Source organism: Puma concolor, chromosome D4 (assembly GCF_028749965.1).
Source record: "Puma concolor isolate L17-30 chromosome D4, mPumCon1.1.hap2, whole genome shotgun sequence".
NCBI lineage: Eukaryota > Metazoa > Chordata > Mammalia > Carnivora > Felidae > Puma > Puma concolor.
The window spans coordinates 72,769,872-72,792,338 of NC_141679.1; the positions used below are offsets into that span (position 1 = coordinate 72,769,872).

A 22,467-nucleotide genomic window follows, 5' to 3' on the forward strand; every position below is an offset into this window, starting at 1 on the left:
AATTCCAGGAGAAATTGTGAAGAAATCTGTGAAACTGGTATGTTTATTTCCCATAGATGAATAAATACATGTTTACCCATTTAAAACACCTTCAGATTCCAGAAAATCATTTCTTTTGTTTTGTAAGACAGTCAGTGTTAAACCTGTTAGAAAAGAAGAGTAATACAAAAAAGGTTTTTTTCAGTGTTCTGTTTATATATAAGTTTTAGGTGTTCATATATTTCACTACCATAACAATGAATTAAAGATCTGTAAACAAGGAAACTGCTTAAAATACAATTTTCTGGATTATTTTTCTGTCTGTGGTATCAAAGTTTGACGCATGGGCAATATGTCCGGTATGTGTGTATGTTTTGTGTGTATAAGCATGGAAAGTCTGAATTTATGATGTAAAATAATAGAGTGGATCAAAACCTTAATTTTTTTTTTTTAATTTTTTTTTTCAACGTTTATTTATTTTTGGGACAGAGAGAGACAGAGCATGAACGGGGGAGGGGCAGAGAGAGAGGGAGACACAGAATCGGAAACAGGCTCCAGGCTCTGAGCCATCAGCCCAGAGCCTGACGCGGGGCTCGAACTCACGGACCGCGAGATCGTGACCTGGCTGAAGTCGGACGCTTAACCGACTGCGCCACCCAGGCGCCCCCAAAACCTTAATTTTAAAGTAACCAAATAAGATACTCATCAATTCTGTACATTTAATTTTATTTGTTAAAAATCATGGTTGATTTCACCTTTTTTTCTCTACTGAAAAATTTAAGTACATAATGAAACAGCAAGAGACTACATTTTGATGTCATTTTTTCCTTTTTAAAAAATTACCACCTTAACTTTTTGGTTTTTGTTGTTGTTGTTGTTTTGTTTGTTTGTTTGTTTAGAGAAAGAGAGGGCACAAGCAGGGGAGAGGAGCAGATGGGGAGAGAGAAAGAGAGAGAGAGAATCTTAAGCAGGCTCCACACTCACTGCGGAGCCCAACTCAAGGCTCGATCTCATGACCCTGGGAGCATGACCTGAGCTGAAATCAAGAGTCAGACGCTCAACCTACTGAGTCACCCATGTGCCCCCGTTTTTTCCTTTTTATTGGTTGTGTAAGAAACAGAAGATCTATTGGATGCCACCTGCACATTAGATTCACTTCTGCTTCTCAACTATAACTTAAATTTCTATATTACTAATTTCTTAACAAAAAATTAATTTCAAAAATTCTTTACCCACACATACAGTTTATTTTTGGTAGGCATAACTGGTTTAGGAATAGCTAGTTCCAGTTAAAATAAAACTTACACTCTATTGGTATACTTTCATCAGTTGTAAAGTTCATAAAGGCATGATGTAATAATAACAAAGTAATGCTTACTTACTCATGTTTACTTGGCTTAATATGACAATAGTTTTGGTAGAAATAAGAAGAGGATGGGTACTATTTGTCTTCTGTATATAAATTTACAAGGTATTATTATTATTTAAAAATTTTTATTTTTAGTAACCTCTACACTCAATGTGGGTCTTGAACTCACAGCCTTGAGATCAAGAGTCACATGCTCTACCGGCTGAGCCAGCCAGGCACCCCAAGATCATATTATTTAAAATCTAATCTCCAGGGGCACCTGGGTGGCTCAGTCGATTAAGCATCCAACTCTTGATTTCAGCTCAGGTCATGATCTCCCAGTTTATGAGATCAAGCCCTGCATCAGGCTCTGCACTGACAGCATGGAGCCTGCTTGGAATTCTCTCTCTGCCCTTACCCCACTCCAGCTTTCTCTCTCAAAATAAATAAATAAACATTTAAAAATAAAATAAAATAAAATAAAATCTAATCTCCTTACCTGATTTGTCTTAGCTATGATCCCAAAGCAGATTACTTACTAAGTGAACTGCTAGGATCTTCCAAAAACATAGACGATGAAACCACAGTTCTATTTTCTAACACTAGACAGAAAAAAAAAGGTCTTTACTCCTAGACAGAGAGGACAGCTGCTAGTTAGAAGGAGTAAAAACATTTTTTCAGCTTAGAGAGTTAATATTTTTGTGTTAGTAGACCTTGTTGAAAGAAATTGGAAGAGTAGTGATGATATAATCCCAAAAGCCAAAGAAATAGGCATGTTCAGCATGAAGCCTAGATAAGAAGTGACATATACACTAATAATTTGTCCATGTGTCTTAGGTGTATTAAAGGGAAAGTTGCCCCATTAAGTAGGTTTAAGTATTCTTCTCTGTGGGGCAGAAATATCAGAAATATTTCCTCAGCTTCTTCACAAAAATATTCCTTCAGTTACCCAGATCCCTTGGTTTTATAATGCTAACATTGCTCATCACTTTCCTAACTTAAAAAAATGTTTTCAACTAGCCTGATTCCAGACAGTTGTAGCAGGTTCAGCTTCACAATTGTTAACTAATGCTTTACCAATTTCATACTAGAAATATCTTGTGAATTTAGTAGATAAGACCTCATCTGCCCAGGACTGGAAAACTGAACAAATAATAAGATCCAAGTTTGCAAATTTGGACTCTAGACACATGATAATGTCATCAAGAAGTAGCACTTATAGGGGAACCTGGGAAGCTCAGTCAGTTAAGCATCGGACTCTTGGTTTTGGTTCAGGTCATGATCTCACAGTTTGTGAGTCTGAGGCCTGAATCAGGCGCTATGCTGTCAGTGAGGAGTCTGCTTGGGATTCACTCTTTCTCCCTCTTTCTCTGACTCTCCCCACTCGCTGTCTCTCAAAATAAATAACTTAAAAAAAAAAAAAAAAGAAATAGCACCTAATACAGTTCTGCTTGAAAGAATCTTCCATTCTCACATTACTATAATTTAATAGTTAATTTTGCTAACTGCACTGATAAGCAGACATTTGTAATATGTGTATATGGTTCAGTTTAATCTTTTTCACTAGTCCCAGTCTACTAGGTATATAGAGAGGCATTCATTAGCTCATCCAGTTATTAATTTTTATTAAGTTCCTTCTATATTCCAGGCATTTTTGTGGATGCTGGGAATACAAATTAGGGCATAGTGCTTATCCTCCAGAAGCTGACATACTAGTGAGGAAAGCAGACAAGAGAATCAGTTGGTACAGTCCAGGATGGTACGTAGCGCCTTAGAAGTATGCACGTAATACCCTGAAATCACAAAGGAAAGCATTTAAATCAAGGCTTCCTGAACAAATGTTTTAACTGATTTTTAAAGGATGTGTAGGAGTTAGCTGTTAAAGAAGGGAGAAGAGCACCATTATAGCAGAACAGGAGGCATAAGGGCATGGAGAAAGGAAACAGCATGATAAAGTTTGGTAGGGTTACAGCAAAGAAATATATTGGGAGATGGTCAAAGATGCAATTTATAGAGGGAAAATAAATAGTAAAAAAAGAATGACATAGGTTGAGTGTGGTGTTTTATTTTATTTTTGAGACCAAAGGGCTTGGGGTGCCTGGGTGGCTCAGTCGGTTAAGTGTCTGACTCTTGGTTTTGGCTCAGGCCATGATCTCACAGTTTCATGAATTCAAACCCTGAGTTGGGCTCTGTACTGACAGTATGGACCCTGCTTGGGATTCTCTCTCCCTCTCTCTCTGCCTCTCCCCCACCTGCGTTGTCTCTGTCTCTCTCAAAATAAATAAATAAACTTAAAAAAAAAAAAAAAAGAAGACCAGAGGGCTTAAAGATTAAGGGAGAGTCATTAGAAAGGAAGGCTGGGCTATAGAATAACTTAAGGAACACACTGATGCAGGAAGAGATAGGATCCAAAGCAGAAATGAAAAATTGGTTTTCAAAAGGAGGAGGTTCACCTCCTTTATAAAGAAAGGAGGAAAAGGTAAAAGAAGAAATTAGGTAAGTTTGTAGATGGTAGGGAAGAATACTGAAGATTCTTACCCCATTAATGGACATTAAAAAGCATAATTCTCTTTTTTTAATGTTTATTTACTTATTTTGGCGGGGGGGGGGGGGAGGGAGACACACGCACATGAGCAGGGGAGGGGCAGAGAGAGAGAGAGAGAGAGGGAAAATCCCAAGCAGGCTCTGCACTGTCCACACAGAGAATGACATGGGGCTTGAACTCACGAACTGTGAGATCATGTCCTGAGCCAAAATCAAGAGTCAGACACTTAACCAACTGAGCCACACAGGTACCCTGCATAATTCTCTTAAAAATGAGGGGATGAGGAGTCATGAAACCTGGGTTGTGGGATAGAGCCCCACATGGGGCTCCACATTAACAGCACAGAGCCTGCTTGAGATTGTCTCTCTCTCCCTCTGCCCCTTTCCCTGACTCACACTTTGTCTCTCTCTCTCTCTCAAGTAAAAAGAAGAAATAATGAGGGGATGAGTAGCATAGTGGGGGTTTGTGGTATAGCCATTAGGTGGATAAGAATGGGAACTAAGAACATACAGAATGGTTGTTAAGAGGTATTAACAGCCCATATAAGTTCAGAGAAGATAAGTTTGTAGTGGTACCAAACTATTTTATTTTTTCTAATAATGCTCAGGAGCTCAGGTATAGAAACAGAGAAGTTAAATGTCTTGATGGATTCAGAGCTAAGGTTTAAATGGAAGGTACATTAGAAGGACAAGACTGATTAGAGTCATGGGCACATCACCAAGTCTGGAAAGAGAAGAAAGTGAAACAAAAAAGGAGTCAACAGATTACAGATCTCTAAGATGCTGAACATCGTGAAAGAGTTAATGTAGCTGTAGACAGAGAGCAATATATCAGAGTTTAAAGTTCAGAAGTAGCACAGTTCTGCATTATTACAAGGTTGATGGCATAGCCAAGGAATGAATATCATTTTTGCTGTGGGGGTCAACAAAACTATAAGGTCAGAGTGTTGAATCATCATTCATGTTAAAGACCCCTAGGATAATGGCAGGACTAGGAGTGAAAAGAATACCCTGAACCAGGTGCAGAACTGTCCACAGATGACAGGGAATGTTCAGGTGGTAACTAGAGGATGGCAGTTGGAATGGTAGAAAATGCTGTGGCAATATGGCATAACCTCAGAGATAGAGGAATAATGTTTTGGAAAGGATAAAACAAGAAATTAACCTTCTCATCCCTGTGATATATACATATCTTATATATCTCATATATCTCATGTATCTCATATATATATGTATGTGTACATACATATATATGTATACATACATATGTGTACATATACATATGTATATATATGTGTGTGTGTATATATATATTAGAAAGGAAGGCTATAATATACATATATATATATATATACACACACACATATATATGAGAGAATTATCAGCTTTTTTATGAGAGGGATACAGGGGAAGCCATATCATCTGGGGAAAGCAGGGTTTCACTTAAGACAAGGAGATGAAATTGGGGCACCTGGGTGGCTCAGTTGGTTAAGCGTTCTACTTAGGCTCAGGTCATGATCTTACAGTTCATGAGTTCAAGCTCCATGTCGGGCTCTGTGCTGACAGCTCAGAGCCTGGAGCTTGCTTTGATTCTGCATCTCCCTCTCTCTGCCCCTCGCCTACTCACACTCTGTCTGTCTCTCTGAAAAATGAATAAACATTAAAAAAGACAAGGAGATGAAAAAGGAGAAGAGTTTAAATATAAGCAATATGTAAACCATAGCACAAGGTGGAAAGAATTGGCAGAGGGGGCAATAATGCGTAGAAGAGTTGAAGAATGACACTAGAACAAGACAGACCTTAGATGAAATCCTGATTCCCTTACTTGCTACCTATGAGATGTGGCATGCTACATCACCTTTATGAATTTTAGTTTCTTTATTTACTAAAACTGATGTATAGAGTTGTAAGTATACAGTATTATGTAGCAACTAGTAGATAATAAAAGGTGTTAATTGATAATAATAAATACATATGATATATAATGTATGTATAAGTACATTACAGTATATTTATATTGCAGACTTAAAGTCCAGATTTATTTCAAAACTGGTTATATCCCACTGAATTATATACTTCTAAAGGATGAATTTTATGGTATGTTATTATATCTTAAACACTTAGATCACTACATTTGTATATGTTCAAACATTTGTTATCAAATGAAGCATAATTTAAGACTCCCAACTGCCATAAATAAATAAATAAATAAACAAATAAATAAATAAATAAATCTCCCTACCTTCCATTTTGTTAAGGATTTTAATGAGTAAATGTTTCTCACCATCTGAGTCCATTCTTATTATAATCAGCACCTGGTCAAAAATAAGAATTTCATATATCTCTGCATAATTATTCTTTTCATAGTTATGCTACTATAACAAAAAAAAAAAAAAAGCTTCACTGGTTACATGAAAATAATGACAATAAGATTACCAAGTAAATATGTGTTATAAAAGATGTCAGTGCTTAAACACAGAGGAATAAATTCTGGTAAGATCAAATATCAATGAGGAAAATATTCTAGGGTAGGGCATTCTTAGCATTCATGTACTTCCATATAGGTGATTGTATATATAAGTTGTCTCTGCCTGCATTGTTAGTGTTAAATTCGACTCAGACAAGTTTGAATTTGTTAGAGAAAACCAATGATTTGCTGCTATACTTTCCTACTTACCATCACAGCTCTTTTTTGGCACGGGGTTGGGGGGAGGACAATAAATCAATTTCAATTTTTTAAATTTCTTACTGATTATTTTACTTTATTTTAATGACTTAGGCAAGTTATCCAAGTAACCACAGAGTTGGGGATAAAGATATAGGAGGGGCAAAGAGGAAGAAGAAGAAGAAGGCCACATTTACATCCAGATTTTGTGTAAAGTATTTCAAACATTTTTCAGCTTGAAAACATTTAAGAAAGTATTTCTTCTTAAGTCTTTTTTTTAAATGTTTATTTACCTTTGAGAGAGAGAGAGAGACAGACAGACAGACAGACAGAGCATGAGCAGGGAAGGGGCAGAGAGAGAGGGAGACACAGAATACAAAGCAGGCTCCAGGCTGTCAGAATAGAGCCTGATGCAGAGCTCGAACTCATGAACTGTGAGATCATGACCCAAGCCAGGTGCTTAACCAACTGAAGCACTCAGGCTTCCCCTCTTAAATCTTTAGTAATGCAACCTTCATATGCTTGAAGTAGCGTGGGCAAAAATCCCCAATATAATCCAAGGCATAAACTAAGAGCTTTTTTTGTAGAATCATATGAGATGAGATTCTGGCTCAATATCTAAAAATAAATTATTGTAGTTTTGTTATCTGGTATATGCCCATGAACTTAAAAGTACCAGACAACAATTTTGAGATTTGGAGAGTCAATCCATAGAGAACTCTGTATAATAAAAATTAAAGTATTTTTAAATTCAAGACATATGAACAATGATGCAAAATCATCCTTTCTCTTGGTCTGATTCTGTTTTGTTAACTTACTTAAGGAGAAAACTGTCAAGGGACCAAATAGTCTAGACTACTTCATAATTGCAGAGTTAAATGCAAAAATCTATCTTATATCCAATTCCTTTTTTAAAATTAATTTATTTAAATTCAAGTTAGTTAATGTGTTGTGTAGTATTGGTTTCATGAGTAGAATCCAGTGATTTAACACTTACGTATAACACCCAGTGTTCATCCCAACAAGTGCCCTCCTTCATGCCCATCACCAATCCAATTCTTACTTAAGCTGATTACCGTTATCTGCTTTATTCCAGTACTTACATTAATCTGCTGTTCACTCTGCATCCAATTTAGTATCTGGCATCGCAGTTCTTGTATCTTGTAATTGGTTTCAGGCTTTTTTTCCCTAACAAACTGTACAATCTCCAGCTGTCTCCAAATGTTGTCCAGATAGGAGCCTAAAATGCTTCTGTAGATATCTTTTGCATTTGACAAATATCCTGTTAAAAATAAAAGTAGGGGGAAAAGGCATATCTTTTCATTCTTTGAGAAACTCCATGGTAAAAATTAAAAGGAAACAAGAGTCATAACAACTAAAATTTACTTTAATCCTTTTATGATTTTGATCAAAGATATCGATTAATAGAAACCTTAAAATTGAGTAAAGCTTAAAATTATGTACCAAATGTCTCCTTTTAAGCTACCACAACATACTCGAATATATCCCATCTTTTCCTGCCTTCTGGCTTGATCTACACTTACATGCAAGTCCTATGGAAATGCCACCCCATTGGAATTTTCTTAGTATTTTATCTGTAGAATAAATAGATTGTACTTGATTTTTGGTTCTTTATGTATATGACAATCTCAGCCTATAAGCTCTTGGGATAAATCCATGATATTTATGCATAATTTATTTGTATAACTGCAAAAACAGCAGAGCCTAAATTCAGACCCACTACAAGCAGTTTCCAAACACAGAATCCTGTGACCTATCCTTGCAAGTTCATCTTCAGTAAATTTAGATTGTATCCCGGGGTTTTTTGCCTAAAAGCTCTCCTGGCAATTCCACAACACAGTGAGTTCTGTGAATTACTGAAAAGCACCTAGCATAGTAACTTATGTAGGTCAGGTGTTCACTGAATATTTTGGCAATAAATAATATATTTTAAAATTATGTTTATGTTCACATTTTTATATTTATATGCATATTCAAATTTTACATTAGTACAGCTTGACTGATGGGCAATTTAGACTGACTTATGTTCTTTTTTTTTAAGTTTATTTTTGAGAAAGCAAGAAAGTGGGGAAGGGGCATAGAGAGAGAGGGGAGAGAGAGAGAATCCCAAGCAGCCTCTGAGCTGTCAGTGCAGAGCCCATCGCGGGGCTCGAACTCAAGAACTGTGAGATCATGACCTAAGCTGAAGTCCGACGCTTAACCAACTGAGCCACCCAGGCGTCCCATGTTCTCTCTGCCTTCTAATCTCCAAACCTCTTGCTGATTCTCTGGATCTAACTTTCTGAATGAGAAGCCTAATCCAGTACCATCCCTATTTCAATGGCACCCTATCATCTACAGAATAAGGTCTGAGCTCTTTTGTGCAGCTTACAAGGCTATTCATGATTTGGCTCTTTTTTATGTCTTCATGCTTAGTTCTTACCGCTTTCTACCTTGTACTCTTCACTTTAACTACATGGAACTGTATGCAGCACACCCACTGGGTCATTCTTATGGGCTCTTAATTCTGCCTATAGTACCCTTTCATACTTTATTTACTTAGCAAACTCGTACTTATTTATTTTTTTTTTTTAGTTTTTTAACGTTTATTTATTTTTGAAAGAGACACAGCATGAACAGGGGAGGGGCAGAGAGAGAGGAGACACAGAATCCAAAGCAGGCTCCAGGCTCTGAGCTGTCAGCACAGAGTCTGAAGTGGGGCTGGTACTCACAAACCATGAGATCATGACCTGAGCTGAAGTCAGAAGTTTAACAGACTGAGCCACCCAGGAGTTTATTTATTTATTTATTTATTTATTTTTTTATTTAAAAAAAAAATTTTTTTTAACGTTTTTTATTTATTTTTGGGACAGAGAGAGACAGAGCATGAACGGGGGAGGGGCAGAGAGAGAGGGAGACACAGAATCGGAAATAGGCTCCAGGCTCCGAGCCATCAGCCCAGAGCCCGATGCGGGGCTCAAACTCACGGACTGCGAGATCGTGACCTGGCTGAAGTCGGACGCTTAACCGACTGCGCCACCCAGGCGCCCCGAGTTTATTTATTTTTAAATAAACATTCAGCTTAAAGGTAACAGTCTCCATCCTTTGTATCATTAGTACCTATCTTTACTACAGTACCCATTACACAATACTGAATTTATTTATGGGTTAAAGCCCAGAAGTGAGACTATACCTTTAATCTTGAAAGTCATTACCTTGCTAGCTTGGGAGAGGTAACAAATTGGCAGCTGGGAGAAAAAAACAGAATTCTAGAAGGGTACAGGGCAGGCAGCCAGACCCCCATGGACCTTTCTTTCTCTGCCACTATGCAAAGAAAAAAAGAAAAGAGGACAACCTAATTCACTCTTTGACTTTGAGAGGTTTAGAGTGAGAAATCTCTCCACTAAAAATGTCCAAAGTGTCTTGGTTATTCCTTATGGCTTGGGACCTAGGGCTTAAGAAGTTTGCTTGCCAACAAGAATTTTAATTTTACTTCTAGAGTATTCCTCAAGGTAGCCAAATAGCAATGACCAAGTTTGATTGAGCAAAAGTATTTTTTTGAGGAGCAAAAATCATTCAGCCCAAATACATAGTTCTTAATGGTGTCACTTAATCCTTGTGTAGATCGTAAGAGTACTTAAAGGTGAATATACTTCAAATAATCCTCCATAAATATTATTTCTCTAATTCTAATTCTCTAATACTAGTAAGTTTGAGCAGCAGTGAGTCACAACTGCACTCTCTCTATAGCACGGAGAGCTCAGATGTTTTAGATTCTGATATTCTGCCTTATTATTATGCTTTAATAATCAGCCTTGCTTTTGGTAGGACTGGTGACCTTTCATGGAAGCTGATAAGTATAATGAAAACAGATGACTAAATAGAAGGACATGTGACATTACACCCTTACACCAATTGCAGGTTCTGTAAACTAGGGCTGGAGTCCCTAATCCATAGTTTTCTTGGGATGGAGGTAAAACAACCTGATCCAGCATCAATACCCATGTGGTTTAATTGGAGAAGAAAGGAAAAGCAACATGTTAGGATTTCTAAAGGTAGCTGTAACATAGTTATAATACTTGACCAGATAATACTAATACAATACTTGGCCAAATATTATTATTTCCAGTGCTTAGAGGGAGGACAGCTGTAACTTATTGCTGCTCAGTATTTACCAAAACCGTGGATTAGAGAAATAGTTGTCTGGGTCATAGATTAGACAAAACCTCTGGGTCACAGATCAGAGAAAAATTATTTTCACTTTATATTTTAAATAGGTTCTAGAAATTCTAAATTATAAAACAATTCTATAAGTATACCATTACTAAACAAATCTAAATAATCCTGCAATAAGGGGCCTAAAGCAGTAGTAATGTATTGAGACAGATATTTTAATGATTTTGATAGTTTGGAAATAATTTCCAAAATCTTAACATTTTGTAATATATTCAAATAGTTTGATTTTTATTTCTCAAGTAATTCATATCCTAATTTACATGTAAAACTAAAAAAATTGTAAAATATCTTACTACTAATAATTTGGTTATATTAGTTATATTCACCTAGCAAAGATTCAAAGCCACGACATTCAATAAGGACCTAAAATGTACATGCCAAAATATCATCTTACATTAAAAAGTAGTGCATGAAAATGATTATATAATCAAATCTGCTTGAGGCCATTATGAGTCTACAATTCAGGCCTAGATTAGAGAATCCTAAACCTATTTTTTTAAATGATGGTATTTATTACAAATGATTTCTTTCAATGAATATAGGCAGCATAAAATATACATTCTATTAGAATTATGTCAAAATGTATATAGTGCTTAATGTGCAAGTAAAAGAGGAAATAAAAATATTTCAATAGGACTAAAAGGGGAAATAAAAATTTATCCCACTAACCCAATGCTGTGTCCAAGCAGCATGTTAAAAGGACATCTCTAATTGTTACCAGAAGATGTAAGAGAGCAGCATGCTTGTATGTCATTTCTCTTTCATCATTCATACCTAAGCAAGCAGAAATATATTTAAAAACATAAGATACACATCAGAATTTTAGAACATGTATCAGAATGCTTAACAATAATAGCTAACATTCATTATCAGGTGCTTACTCTATGCCAGGCTGTAGGTAAGCTGGTTATTTCATTGAATCTATAATAATAACCCTATCAGACAAGTTTATTATGATCCTCATTTTATGGATGAGGAAATAGTCTGAACAAGGTTAAGTAACTGTCCAAGGTCACTTTGTTTTTGTTTTTTTTTTTAAGTTTATTTATTTATTTTGAGAGAGACAGAGACAGCGTGAGTGGGGGAGGGGTTGAGAGAGAGAGAGAGAGAGAGAGAGAGAGAGAGAGAATCCCAAGTAGTCTCTGTGCTACCAGTGCATAATCTCACGAAATTGTGAGATCATGATGTGACCAGAAATCTACAGTCAGATGCTTAACCAACTGAGCCACCCAGGCGCCCCTCTAAGGTCAATTTGTGAATAAATAAGTGGTGGAGCTGGCATTCAAACCCAGACAGCTAACCTTAGTGTTCATATTCTTGTTGCTTACAAAGGATATTCAATTATTTCTACTCTTGGTAGGAAAAAAGGCCAGTGATTCCCAGTTATGAAACAAAAAGCAAATTCAACTCATAACTTGCCAACTGGTGAAAAGAAAGATGGGGATCATAACATAAAGCAATACCTTGAAATGGAGGTAGGCACCTGGGAATATTTGTCCAAAGATATGACTCAAACAAGAGGTGTATTTACAATACAAGAGATGTATTGGCTACTTAATGTGTTCCATGTAGTTCCAGAGCTTTCTGAAGATGATAGATTGGATTTTACTATGTGCAAAAGTGAAACCAAGAAGATAGGAGTCTAGGCCCACTGCCCCAATTCAACCAGAGAAGCTCTACTTTTCCATGTTTTATATAATGGGATCCCATGAAATATTTATTTGTGCAAAACGTTCTGCTGAAAAATTTGAAAATTGCTCATCTAATCAATTAGTGAAGATCAAGGCAAATAAGAAGTAGTCACTGGGAACAAGGGGCAACAGGAGAACCATTTATGGGTTAGTATATTCAGCCCCTCTAAGGACTTGTGGAAACAAGTCAATCATGACCTGGAATGGATAAGAACAGGGCAGAGAAACAAGATTTGGTATCATTTTTCTTCTGTCTTTAGGAGAACATTTCTTGAACATCTCTTATCATGCCAATCTGCAGCTGATGAATTCTTTCAGCTTTCATGTGTCTGAAAACATCTTCATTTTACCTTTGCTTTTATAATATGTTTTTGCCTAGTGTAGACAACTAAGGTTTTTTTCTTTCAGTATTTTAAAGATTTTACTCCACTGTCTTTTCACCTGAATTATTTCTGACAAGAAATTATGTCATCCTTATCTTTGCTTTCCTTATGTAACATACTTTTTCTTTTCCCTCTGGCTGCTCCTACAATTTTCTCTTTACTGCGAGTTTTGAGCAATTTGATTATGATATGCCTCGGTGTGGCTTTACTATGTTTCTTGTGCTTGCTGTTCACTGAGTTTCTTGGATCTATGGGTTTTAGTTCTTACTAAGTTTGGAAAGCTTTCAGTCATTATTTTTTCAAATATTTTTCTCTTTACCCTCTTTTTACCTCTCCTTTGAGAATTCTGGTTGCTATTATGTCTGGCTATCTGAAGTTGTTTCATAGCTCGCTGATGCTCTTTTCTTTCTTTTTTTAGATTTTTTTTTTTACTTACCTGTGTTTTATTTTAGTTTCTAGTGCTATGTCTTCAAGTTAACTAATCTTTTCTTCTGCAATATTTAATCTGCCACTAATCCCATCTAGTGCATTTTTTCATCTCATGCATTGTAGTTTCATTTCTGGAAACTTGATTTGTGTCCTTTATATGTCCCTAACTTACTGAACATATGGAACACAGTTATAAAAAGTTTTAGTGTACTTCTCTAATAATACTAACATCTTTGTCAGTACTGAGTTTGCTTCGATTGATTATTCTCATTATGGGTTGTGTTTTCCTGTCTCTTGTTATGCCTGATAATCTTTGATTGGATGTCAGACACTGTGAATTCTATCTTGTTGGGTGCCCCATGAATTATGAGTTTTTCTAGCCTAGCTGGTGGTAGCAGGCATTATTCCCTGCCCTGTGTGAATGCAGGGTGCTATTCCCTCTAATCCCATCAGATGGTTTCCTTCCCCAACCTCAAGTGGTTTCCTCATATACACTCTTTGATCAGTACTCTGCCGAATACTCTGTGTGAAGCTCTCTGTTCTCTAATATTCTATCCTTTGACCTCTAGCCAAGAGGCTACATGGCCTTTGGTCTCCCTGGACACTCAGTTCTGTTTCCTCAGTGCAGACTGTCCACTTGACTCTGCCCCGGTACCTCTCCCTGTGCTATGGCCTGGCAACTCTTTCAAGGCAGTAAGCTAGGGCAATGGTAGGGCTGACCTTGTTTCCCATCTCTCAGGAATCACTGCCTCACTGCCTGATGTGTAGGGTCTTAAAAACTGGTTTCATGTATTTCACCTTTGTTTTTGGTTTTTTTTTTTCCTCCTTGAAGGAGGGTAAATCCAATCCCTGTTTCTCCATCTTGTCCAGAAGCAAAAGTTAAGGAGTGACTTTAATTAATCTATTTTTTTACCTCCCCCCCACCCCACTTTTGGGAGGGAATTAGGTGGTTCAGATGTTAACAATAATAGGGTTAATTTGGTTTGGGGGCAATAGGAACCTGTCAAGTAATATATGCCAATTAGAAGTATCACTGAGAAGCAAAGCCAGATGATATTCATTACCTATTTCTCCTCACTTAGCTGATCCTCCAGTATTGGTTTATGGTTGTCATATGCTGAATTACAGTTATGCCTTCATCCATGACTAATTACTATACCTTCTATATTCAATTTTTACTCATTTGATACAATAATCCATAACTTTATATTCTTTTAAATAGTATGATTTTTATTTGTACTCACCTTGAATAGCATCACTTATTACTTTTTCTTGTTCCTTTAAGAGGAATCTTGTTTCATCAAAAATGACAGTGGCAAATGTCCAATTAGCAGCAGGGAGAGTACAGAGGCATACAAGTTTTTTTAAGACAGGAGTAGCTGCTGCTTCTAGGAGACAGAATGCTTGGCACTGGCTATCTGTGAAAATAAAAGCATTAAAGATAGTGTTTTATAAGGATGGTATGCTTGCTCTTTTTGACAAACCAATTAAACATGTCACTTCTTGGAAAACTGAACTCCATCCTAATTCTTTTCTGAGTAAAGATCAAGAGATTGTACAGAGGCTCATTTTAGAATATTTATTCTAAATAAACTAATAACAACAAAACCAAAAACCCTCTGTAGAATTAGTATAATTTTATGACTATCCTGCTTATTAGAAAATATTTATTCATTAACTAATTTGGCATGGCAAGTATGAAGAGCCATATAAAGAGAACCACATAATTTTTTTCTTCTCCCCCCACTGAAATTAGCTTACAACCTTAAGCCAAACAAATTTATAACAATGACAAATTGTTTCTAGTTTTCACTAGAATGTCAATAAAGATTTGCATTACCATCTAAAGGTTGTAAATAAAACTGAAGAGAATGAAAAGATATTAAAAAAGTGTCATATTTTCTTATTGATGTTAATAATGAGCATATTCTTGTTTTTGCTCTGAATTTTTAAAATTTATTTTTCATTTATTCTGAGAGACAGAGACAGAGTGAGCGAGGGAGGGGCAGAGAGAGAGAGGGAGACACAAAATCCGAAGCAGGCTCCAGGCTCTGAGCTGTCAGCACAAAGCCCAACATGGGCTTGAATTCATGAAACCGTGAGATCATGACCATAGGACTGACACACCACATGCACCAGCAGGTAAGACTTCCAGAGGACTCGGTCACACCAGGAAGGCAGGTTGTATTTCATCCCTGTGGCTTTCTGCTTAGTGTAGGCGTATTAGTCCCGAGTCAGTCTTTCAAAACGGTAGGTGGGCACGAACGTGATTTCTTCCTCCTCAAAGTGTAAGAAGACCTTCTGCTCCTTCCTCTCCATCACCAGCTGGTCATGGGACAGGAGGTCTGCGTACTGCTGCTGCTTGATCTTCTGGACAATGGTTTCTGCCTCCCAGGTGGGAAGGTCCACACAGTAGTTCAGATCACCAAGCCAGAAGAGGTGGGTAAAGCGGTGAGTGGTGTTAAAAGGACTCAGTTTCTTGTCTCCCAGAGCAGAAGCCAGAGAATGTTCATATAGTTTTGGTTTTGCCTGAGTTTCTTTTCACTTCCAGAAGTCAAATGGCTGTTAACAAAGCCCTAGGAGGTTCTGTTGAACATAAATGACACCCCCACGGCTCCCTTGTTTCTCAGTGTGTTGGCGATGCCCGTCTTCACATTGTTGGTGCAGATGTGACTGATGGGGTTCTCATGCTCTGGCTTGGCCAGCACTACAATTTGGATATTCCAGAGGGTGTGGATGGCAACTGTTTTAAAAGTCATGCTGGTGATTTCTTGCAGGGAGTGTCTGAGTATCTCCAGCCACTCCTTCTCTCCCAGGGGGTCTTCCTGGGTGCTGATCACGTAGATGTCATGAGGGATGTCATCGGCAGAGTCATCCTGAGTCTTTCCCTGCCCCTTGGAGAGAAACCAGAACGTGATCTTCTTGGGGGGGGGGGGGTGTTACCCATGTTCCAGGTGCTGATGAAGATGGTGATCATGTCTGGCTCTGCTTGCTCTAAGTACTTATTCTTCATCTGATGGAGAAGCTGGCAGAAACCTTCTCTCTTTTTGGAATCAGCAAAAACATATTCCTTCCACAAGGTCTTATCCTTCTCAGTTTCCACCAAAATCACCAACTTGTTCAGAAACGTCTGAGACTTGATGAGCTGCAGGATCTTATTGTGGCTGTAGAACTTGTCCTCAGAACCATCCTTGAACTTCTTAATTATCAGTTTCCCAGACTCAACATCAACTTTGAGCTGCAGCTTCTGAGGAATCCCCAGGGATTCTGACTTTACCTCAAAGGTGACAGGAAGGATGAGGGAACGTTGATGGGGAGACTTGGTGCCTTCATGCAGCAAGGCCTTGACCTTGTCTTCAATGGAGGTCAAGATACTCGTCAGTTGGCTAACCTTGGCCACCATGTTGATTGGATTGGCCTCACCAGGCACCTGAGGCCATGGAGGGAGGCCAGGGGAGAGCTGCTGGTCAAACAGCCTCTGCAGAGACTCCAGGGAGGGGAGAGTCTGGGTGACTTTGCTGGGAGCAGGAGACTGAGCATGATATTCTTAAGCAGGCTGTTCTTTAGGAGTCGAAGAATATTCTTCTCAGAAGAAGCAAACATTTTAATCAGTATTGTTTAATCATTTAAACAATAGCTTTAAAAAAAATTTTTTTTAAGCGTTTATTTATTTTTGAGAGAGAGAGAAAAAGAGAGGTATGCACAAGCATGGGAGGGGCAGAGGATGAGGGAGACAGAATCTGAAGCAGGCTCCAGGCTCTGAGCTGTCAGGACAGAGCCCAGTGCAGGGCTAAAACCCACGGATTGCAAGATCATGACCTGATCCAAAGTTGGATGCTTAACCAACTGAGCCACCCAGGTGCCCCAACGGCGGTAGCTTTTTTAACATCATGCTGACAATGGGTAAAAGAATAGAGGGAGTAAGCAACATCAGTTCATTTTTCCAGACTGGGCAGAACGGTGTGAGCAGCTGTAGTCTGCTGTTGTCTGATGAATATAGAGAAGCAGAAGTTTAAACGAAGGGAGAAATAACACTGAGTGGACTGGAGTAGGGCAATGGAAAGGGGCAGAGGCAGTGAATGGGGGCGTTCCAGGCCCAGGAATAACTTGAAAGTAGGAATGGCATGATGAAACATCTGAAACAAGTGAAGAAAATAACATGGAAAATCAGGTATGTCCTAGATACTCAGAAAAGGCTTCAAGTTCACTTAATTTGAATGCACTTTAAAAGCATACAGCATACCTGATGCTTGAATTTCAATGACCTTGTCTACTTTCCTTTCCTGACTTATTTTCTCTATGACTTTATTAGTACAAACAATGGGACTTTCTTCTTGAAGAGTCAAGGAATGTTCTTCTTTATCTTGAAATTCTAATAAAAAATATTAATTTGCATTATTCAGGGAAACTTAATGTCACTTTACTTAAAATGCTTTGATATAATATGATCATAATTGTTAAAGTTCTTCCTTGAAATATGTCAGTATTAAAGTGAACAACTATTCAGGTCAATGGACGTAACAACAGTGCTGGGTAGGAAGCTGAATGACCATAACAGAAAGAATCTTGGCATCAAATCACTGTTTCAGTGTCAATTCTGACACTAGCTTCAGTGTCCTCATATGTAAAATACAGATAAATATACCTATTGTGAATACTGTTATAAGGAATAAATACCAAGTACAGTTCCTGACACCTAAAAGGCACATACAGCTCAACTTCATTTCTCTGTGACTTTCCATATACCCTTCCTTCTGCTATTAATTCTTTCCTATGCCCCAAGCCCTCCCTATCTCTAACCTTTTTTAATTAGGTCAATTCTTACCACTCACCCTTTAGGTCTCAGGCATTTTCTCTGAGCCTATAAGCTTCTCAAGGTCAGCAACAGTATCATATTTATCTCTAATATGTAATTTAGTGCCTGGCATACAGTTCAGTTGTCTTCCTTCTTTTCTAAGTAGTGTGGAGGATTACAAAATATATATAACTAATTAATTTATTTATAGTTACTTATTTTAACTAGATAGCAAAGTTATCTATTAATAATATGATTACCAGATAATTTTAGAAACATAATACTACCTTGAAACATTTTAAAATATGAACTTTAAATATATGGTGAAAACAATGGAATAAAATATCCTAAACTAGATTATGTTATTATTTTCAAGTATATTTTTCATTAACTATAAATAATTGGAATAGTTATGATTAAATAATACTAATTACTAGAGTTTTTGAGGGGGCCTAATAAGTTGTAACATTCTTTGTTGCCCCTGAATTAATTATAAAATAAGGGAAGAAGTAAAATATATATACCAAAACACTACCTTTATTACTAACAAAGGCTAAGTTGGAAAAAGGAGCTTAGTTTGAGAATCAAATGGGCTGGCTGTGGACAGCAGAATTCCACATTAACAATATATAAGATGGTAAGACCTAAGTATGCTGTGACTCTCACGCATATATATTCTTGTACTTAATTCTTCTGAGTAACTTATGTCAAACATATTCTAGAATACCTATTTTTCCTTTTTTACCGGAAGTGAAATGATAGGACACATACTACATTTGATATGGTTTTAAGCAGTGAATGTAAAACAGTTACAACTCAGACAGAAACTCTTTGTTAAAGTTAAAAAGAGTAATAAACAATCAAATGGGCAAAATGTTCTCAAGTACACATTATAAGTTATAATACTGAGAACTGTCAGCTAAAAGAGAAAAAACAATGGCAGAACAATCAACAAAAGTTAGAAATACCATGAATCTGTATGGCCAAGTTGTAGGAATCAAGTTTTACAAATAGTGACTTTTTCACAAGTTCAAATGCACTTTTAAATTTTTTGGAAAATTCGTATCTACATCTATGTCTAAATACATATACAAATATCCACATCGATCTCCATACTCAATAAGTATCATGAATGAAAGATGTTTTCTTTGGCTTTGAAAAATAATATATTCTATTTGAAAGAGCTTTATTTCCTTACCTTCTGTAGTAAATTATATATTTAGTCCTTAAAGCTATCATATTTATGTCAAACTATTACTAAGTTACCCACCATCATTTTCTTTACTGCCCGTGAGTTCAGTCTTTGAGGTGCAAGTTCTATGTTTATTTCGCAGTACAATAAAGTCATTCAAAAGGTCCAAATCATTCTTCCATTTTCTACCTTGTTTAAAAGATGATTTTTCAATTTTTGGAGAGGAAGATGATTCAATAGATGGTACTGTGCAGTTAAGTTCCAAGTAATCTTCATTTTCTTTATTTTGGCTTATTCTATAAACTACTTCTAGATCATTCTTTGGTTTTTCTTGTTTTGTTGGTCTTTTAACAGATATATAGTCATCAGAAAAACACAGGTCTGGTATTTCTTTTGCCAGAGATGAAATCTTTTGTGGGAGCAATAAACGATCATTTGTAGATTTCTCATTAATAAGTGCAATAGGTGAGGAACAACTTTTATATTCTAGCCATGCTGAAAACAGAAAATAAAAATATCCAAATGACATCCATGAATAAATGGGTGCTCTGCTAGGGTATTAGGATAACTTTTATTTATAGGTTCTTATTAATATAATTTGATCCTTAAAAGTACTTTGTTTATTGCTTTGAAAATCAATTTTGACCTGAATAAAATAAATTTTTTAAAAGGGCAAAATTTCTGCACCTTTTTTTCTTACTACTGGAGTTAGGTTACCAGGTAAAGAATTCCAGAAAATTCCTATTGCCAATAGGCTTAGAATTAAGTCTAAAGGTCAAAAACTTAGGTATCAAGCAATTGACAGATCGGAAGAATATACTTATAATACATATACTTGAAAAGAACTGTATCCAATATATATAAAAAACTCTCCTAGTTTAATATTTAAAAAGCAAAGCCAATTTAAAATTTGACAAAATATTTGAACAATACTTCATATAAGATATGTACATGCTACAACATGGATGAATCTTGAAAACATACTAAATGAAAAAAGCCAGTCACAAAAGACCACATATTGTATGATTCCATTTATATGAAACATCCAGAATAGGCAATCTATACAGGCAGAGAATAGATTAGTGGTTCCACAGCTGTAGAAAATGGGGAGTGACTGCTAATGGGTACAAGATTTCTTTTGAGCGATGACAAAAATGTTCTAAAATTGATCATGGTGATGATTACACAACTTTGTGACTATACTAAAAACCACTGTATGGTGTACTTTAGAGTTGTATGGCATTTGAATTGTATTTCAGTAAAGCTATAATATATTTTTTAATGTTTATTTACTTATTTTGAAAGAGAGAGAGAGAGAGCGAGTGAGCAGGGGAGGTGCAGAGACAGGGAGAGAGAGAGAATCCCAAGCAGGCTTTGCATTGTCAGCAGAGTCCAATGCAGGGCTCGAACCCATGAACCACAAGATCATGACCTGAGCCAAAACCAAGAGTTGAATACCCAACTGACTGAGCCACCTAGAAGTCCCTATAATATATATTTTTTAAAGCAAGATATACAAATGGCCAATGACCATGTTAACTGATGTTCATCATCATTAGTCATCAGGAAAATACAAATTAAAAGCACAATGAGATACTACAACACACCATTAGAATGGCTGAAATTAAAGACTGTCAATACCAACTGTTGGCAAGGATATAGAATAACTAGAACTCTCACACATTGCTAATGTGAATGCACAATCTTGCAACCACGTTGGAAAACAATTTACTAGTTTCTTATGAAGTTAAATATACACCTACCATAAGACCCAGTAATTGTACTCATAGGTATTCATTCAAGAGAAATGATAACATATGTTCACAAAAAGACTTCAATAAGAAGATTCATAGAAGGTTTATTCCTAACTTTCCCTGTAAAAACCTGGGAAATAAATCCAGGAGAGTGGATAAACAAACTGGAGTACATCCATATGAAAAATTCTTCAGTAACAAGAAGTGAATAGCGATACATACAGCATTGTAAATGAATCTCAAAAATGTTATGCTGAGTGGAAGAAGCCAAACACAAAGGAGTTACTATATGATTCCATAAATGAAATTCTAGAATACGGAAAACTAATACATAGTGACAGAAGGTAGACCAGTGGTTACCTGGGGTCAGGGGTGAAGGTTAGAAGAAGAGAGGGGTGGGAACTACAGAATGCAAAGGAGCACGGGGAACTTTTTGGTTGATAGAAATAGTCTATATCTTCATTGTGGTGGTAGTTTCATTGGTATGCACATTTGTCAAAATCCATAAGACTGTACAGTTAGAATGGGTACATTTAATTATATGTATATTATATCTTATAAAATTTGCAAAAAAGCTTAAATGCCTATAGGCCCAGATAAATAAGGTATGTTACTGAGGGAAGTATATGCTTAAATCATAATCTTTTTTTTAATGTTTAAATGTTTGAAATTTTTTTAAATGTTTACTCATTTTTGAGAGAGAGAGAGAGAGAGAGAGAGAGAGAGAGAGAGAGAGACAGTGCGAGCAGGGGCAGGGCAGAGAGAGAGGGAGACACAGAATCTGAAGCAGGCTCCAGGCTCAGAGCTGTCAGCACACAGCCGGATATGAGTCTGGAATCCACAAACCACAAGATCATGACCTGAGCCAAAGTTGGCCACTTAAATGACTGAGCCACCCAGGAGCCCCTAAATCATAATCTTTAGGATGATAAATTTTGAACTTTTTTCTTCCAAAATGTAGAACTTTTTTCTTGCAATAATTGTTTTTGTTTTTGCTTTTATTAGAGATACTGGTATCAGAAACATTTTACTTTCCTCTTAATTACACTAAATGTAAGATAAAAATGCAAAAGTAATGCTAAATGCCAATTAACACCTGGCCTCAATTTATGAGTGCTGGGAACTGTGGCAAATTGGAGGTGGGTGAGCTGCTATAGGCCTGTCTAAAGTGGTGAGCTGCTATTGGCTCCAGGCAGTTGTTGCCATATAAGACTAAGGGTCTGGTCTTTGAAATTTTAAAGACAATCTCAAAATACATGTCATTTATGTGTAACCCTCCAAATTGTAAATGTTGGTAACTAAATAAAATACCAGGACCTGAGTGCTACCAGTTTGCAACCTCTGAGATATTTTCTAGAGATATCCTGGTATGTTTAGTAGGCAAATATGAACTGTTTATCATTTCACTTTTCTGAATATTTTCCTCTACTGTTTAACCAGCCCTATCCTGA

The 22,467-nt window shown here is 36.7% G+C and overlaps 1 protein-coding gene and 1 pseudogene across 1 annotated transcript in view; both read right to left on the minus strand.

Annotated features, from left to right (window-relative positions):
- The window catches only part of SHOC1 (shortage in chiasmata 1), an 85,846-nt gene that overhangs the window by 21,728 nt on the left and 41,651 nt on the right, over positions 1-22,467 (minus strand). The window contains exons 13-19 of the mRNA XM_025912656.2: positions 19,341-19,757; positions 17,519-17,647; positions 14,520-14,693; positions 11,442-11,546; positions 7,640-7,818; positions 6,114-6,186; positions 77-143 (exon numbers count right to left, since the gene is read on the minus strand). Coding sequence (XP_025768441.1) covers positions 77-143; positions 6,114-6,186; positions 7,640-7,818; positions 11,442-11,546; positions 14,520-14,693; positions 17,519-17,647; positions 19,341-19,757 — 1,144 coding nt within the window. The remainder of the gene's footprint in view (positions 1-76; positions 144-6,113; positions 6,187-7,639; positions 7,819-11,441; positions 11,547-14,519; positions 14,694-17,518; positions 17,648-19,340; positions 19,758-22,467) is intronic.
- LOC147574995 (phosphatidylinositol 3,4,5-trisphosphate 5-phosphatase 1-like) lies at positions 15,349-17,167 on the minus strand (annotated as a pseudogene).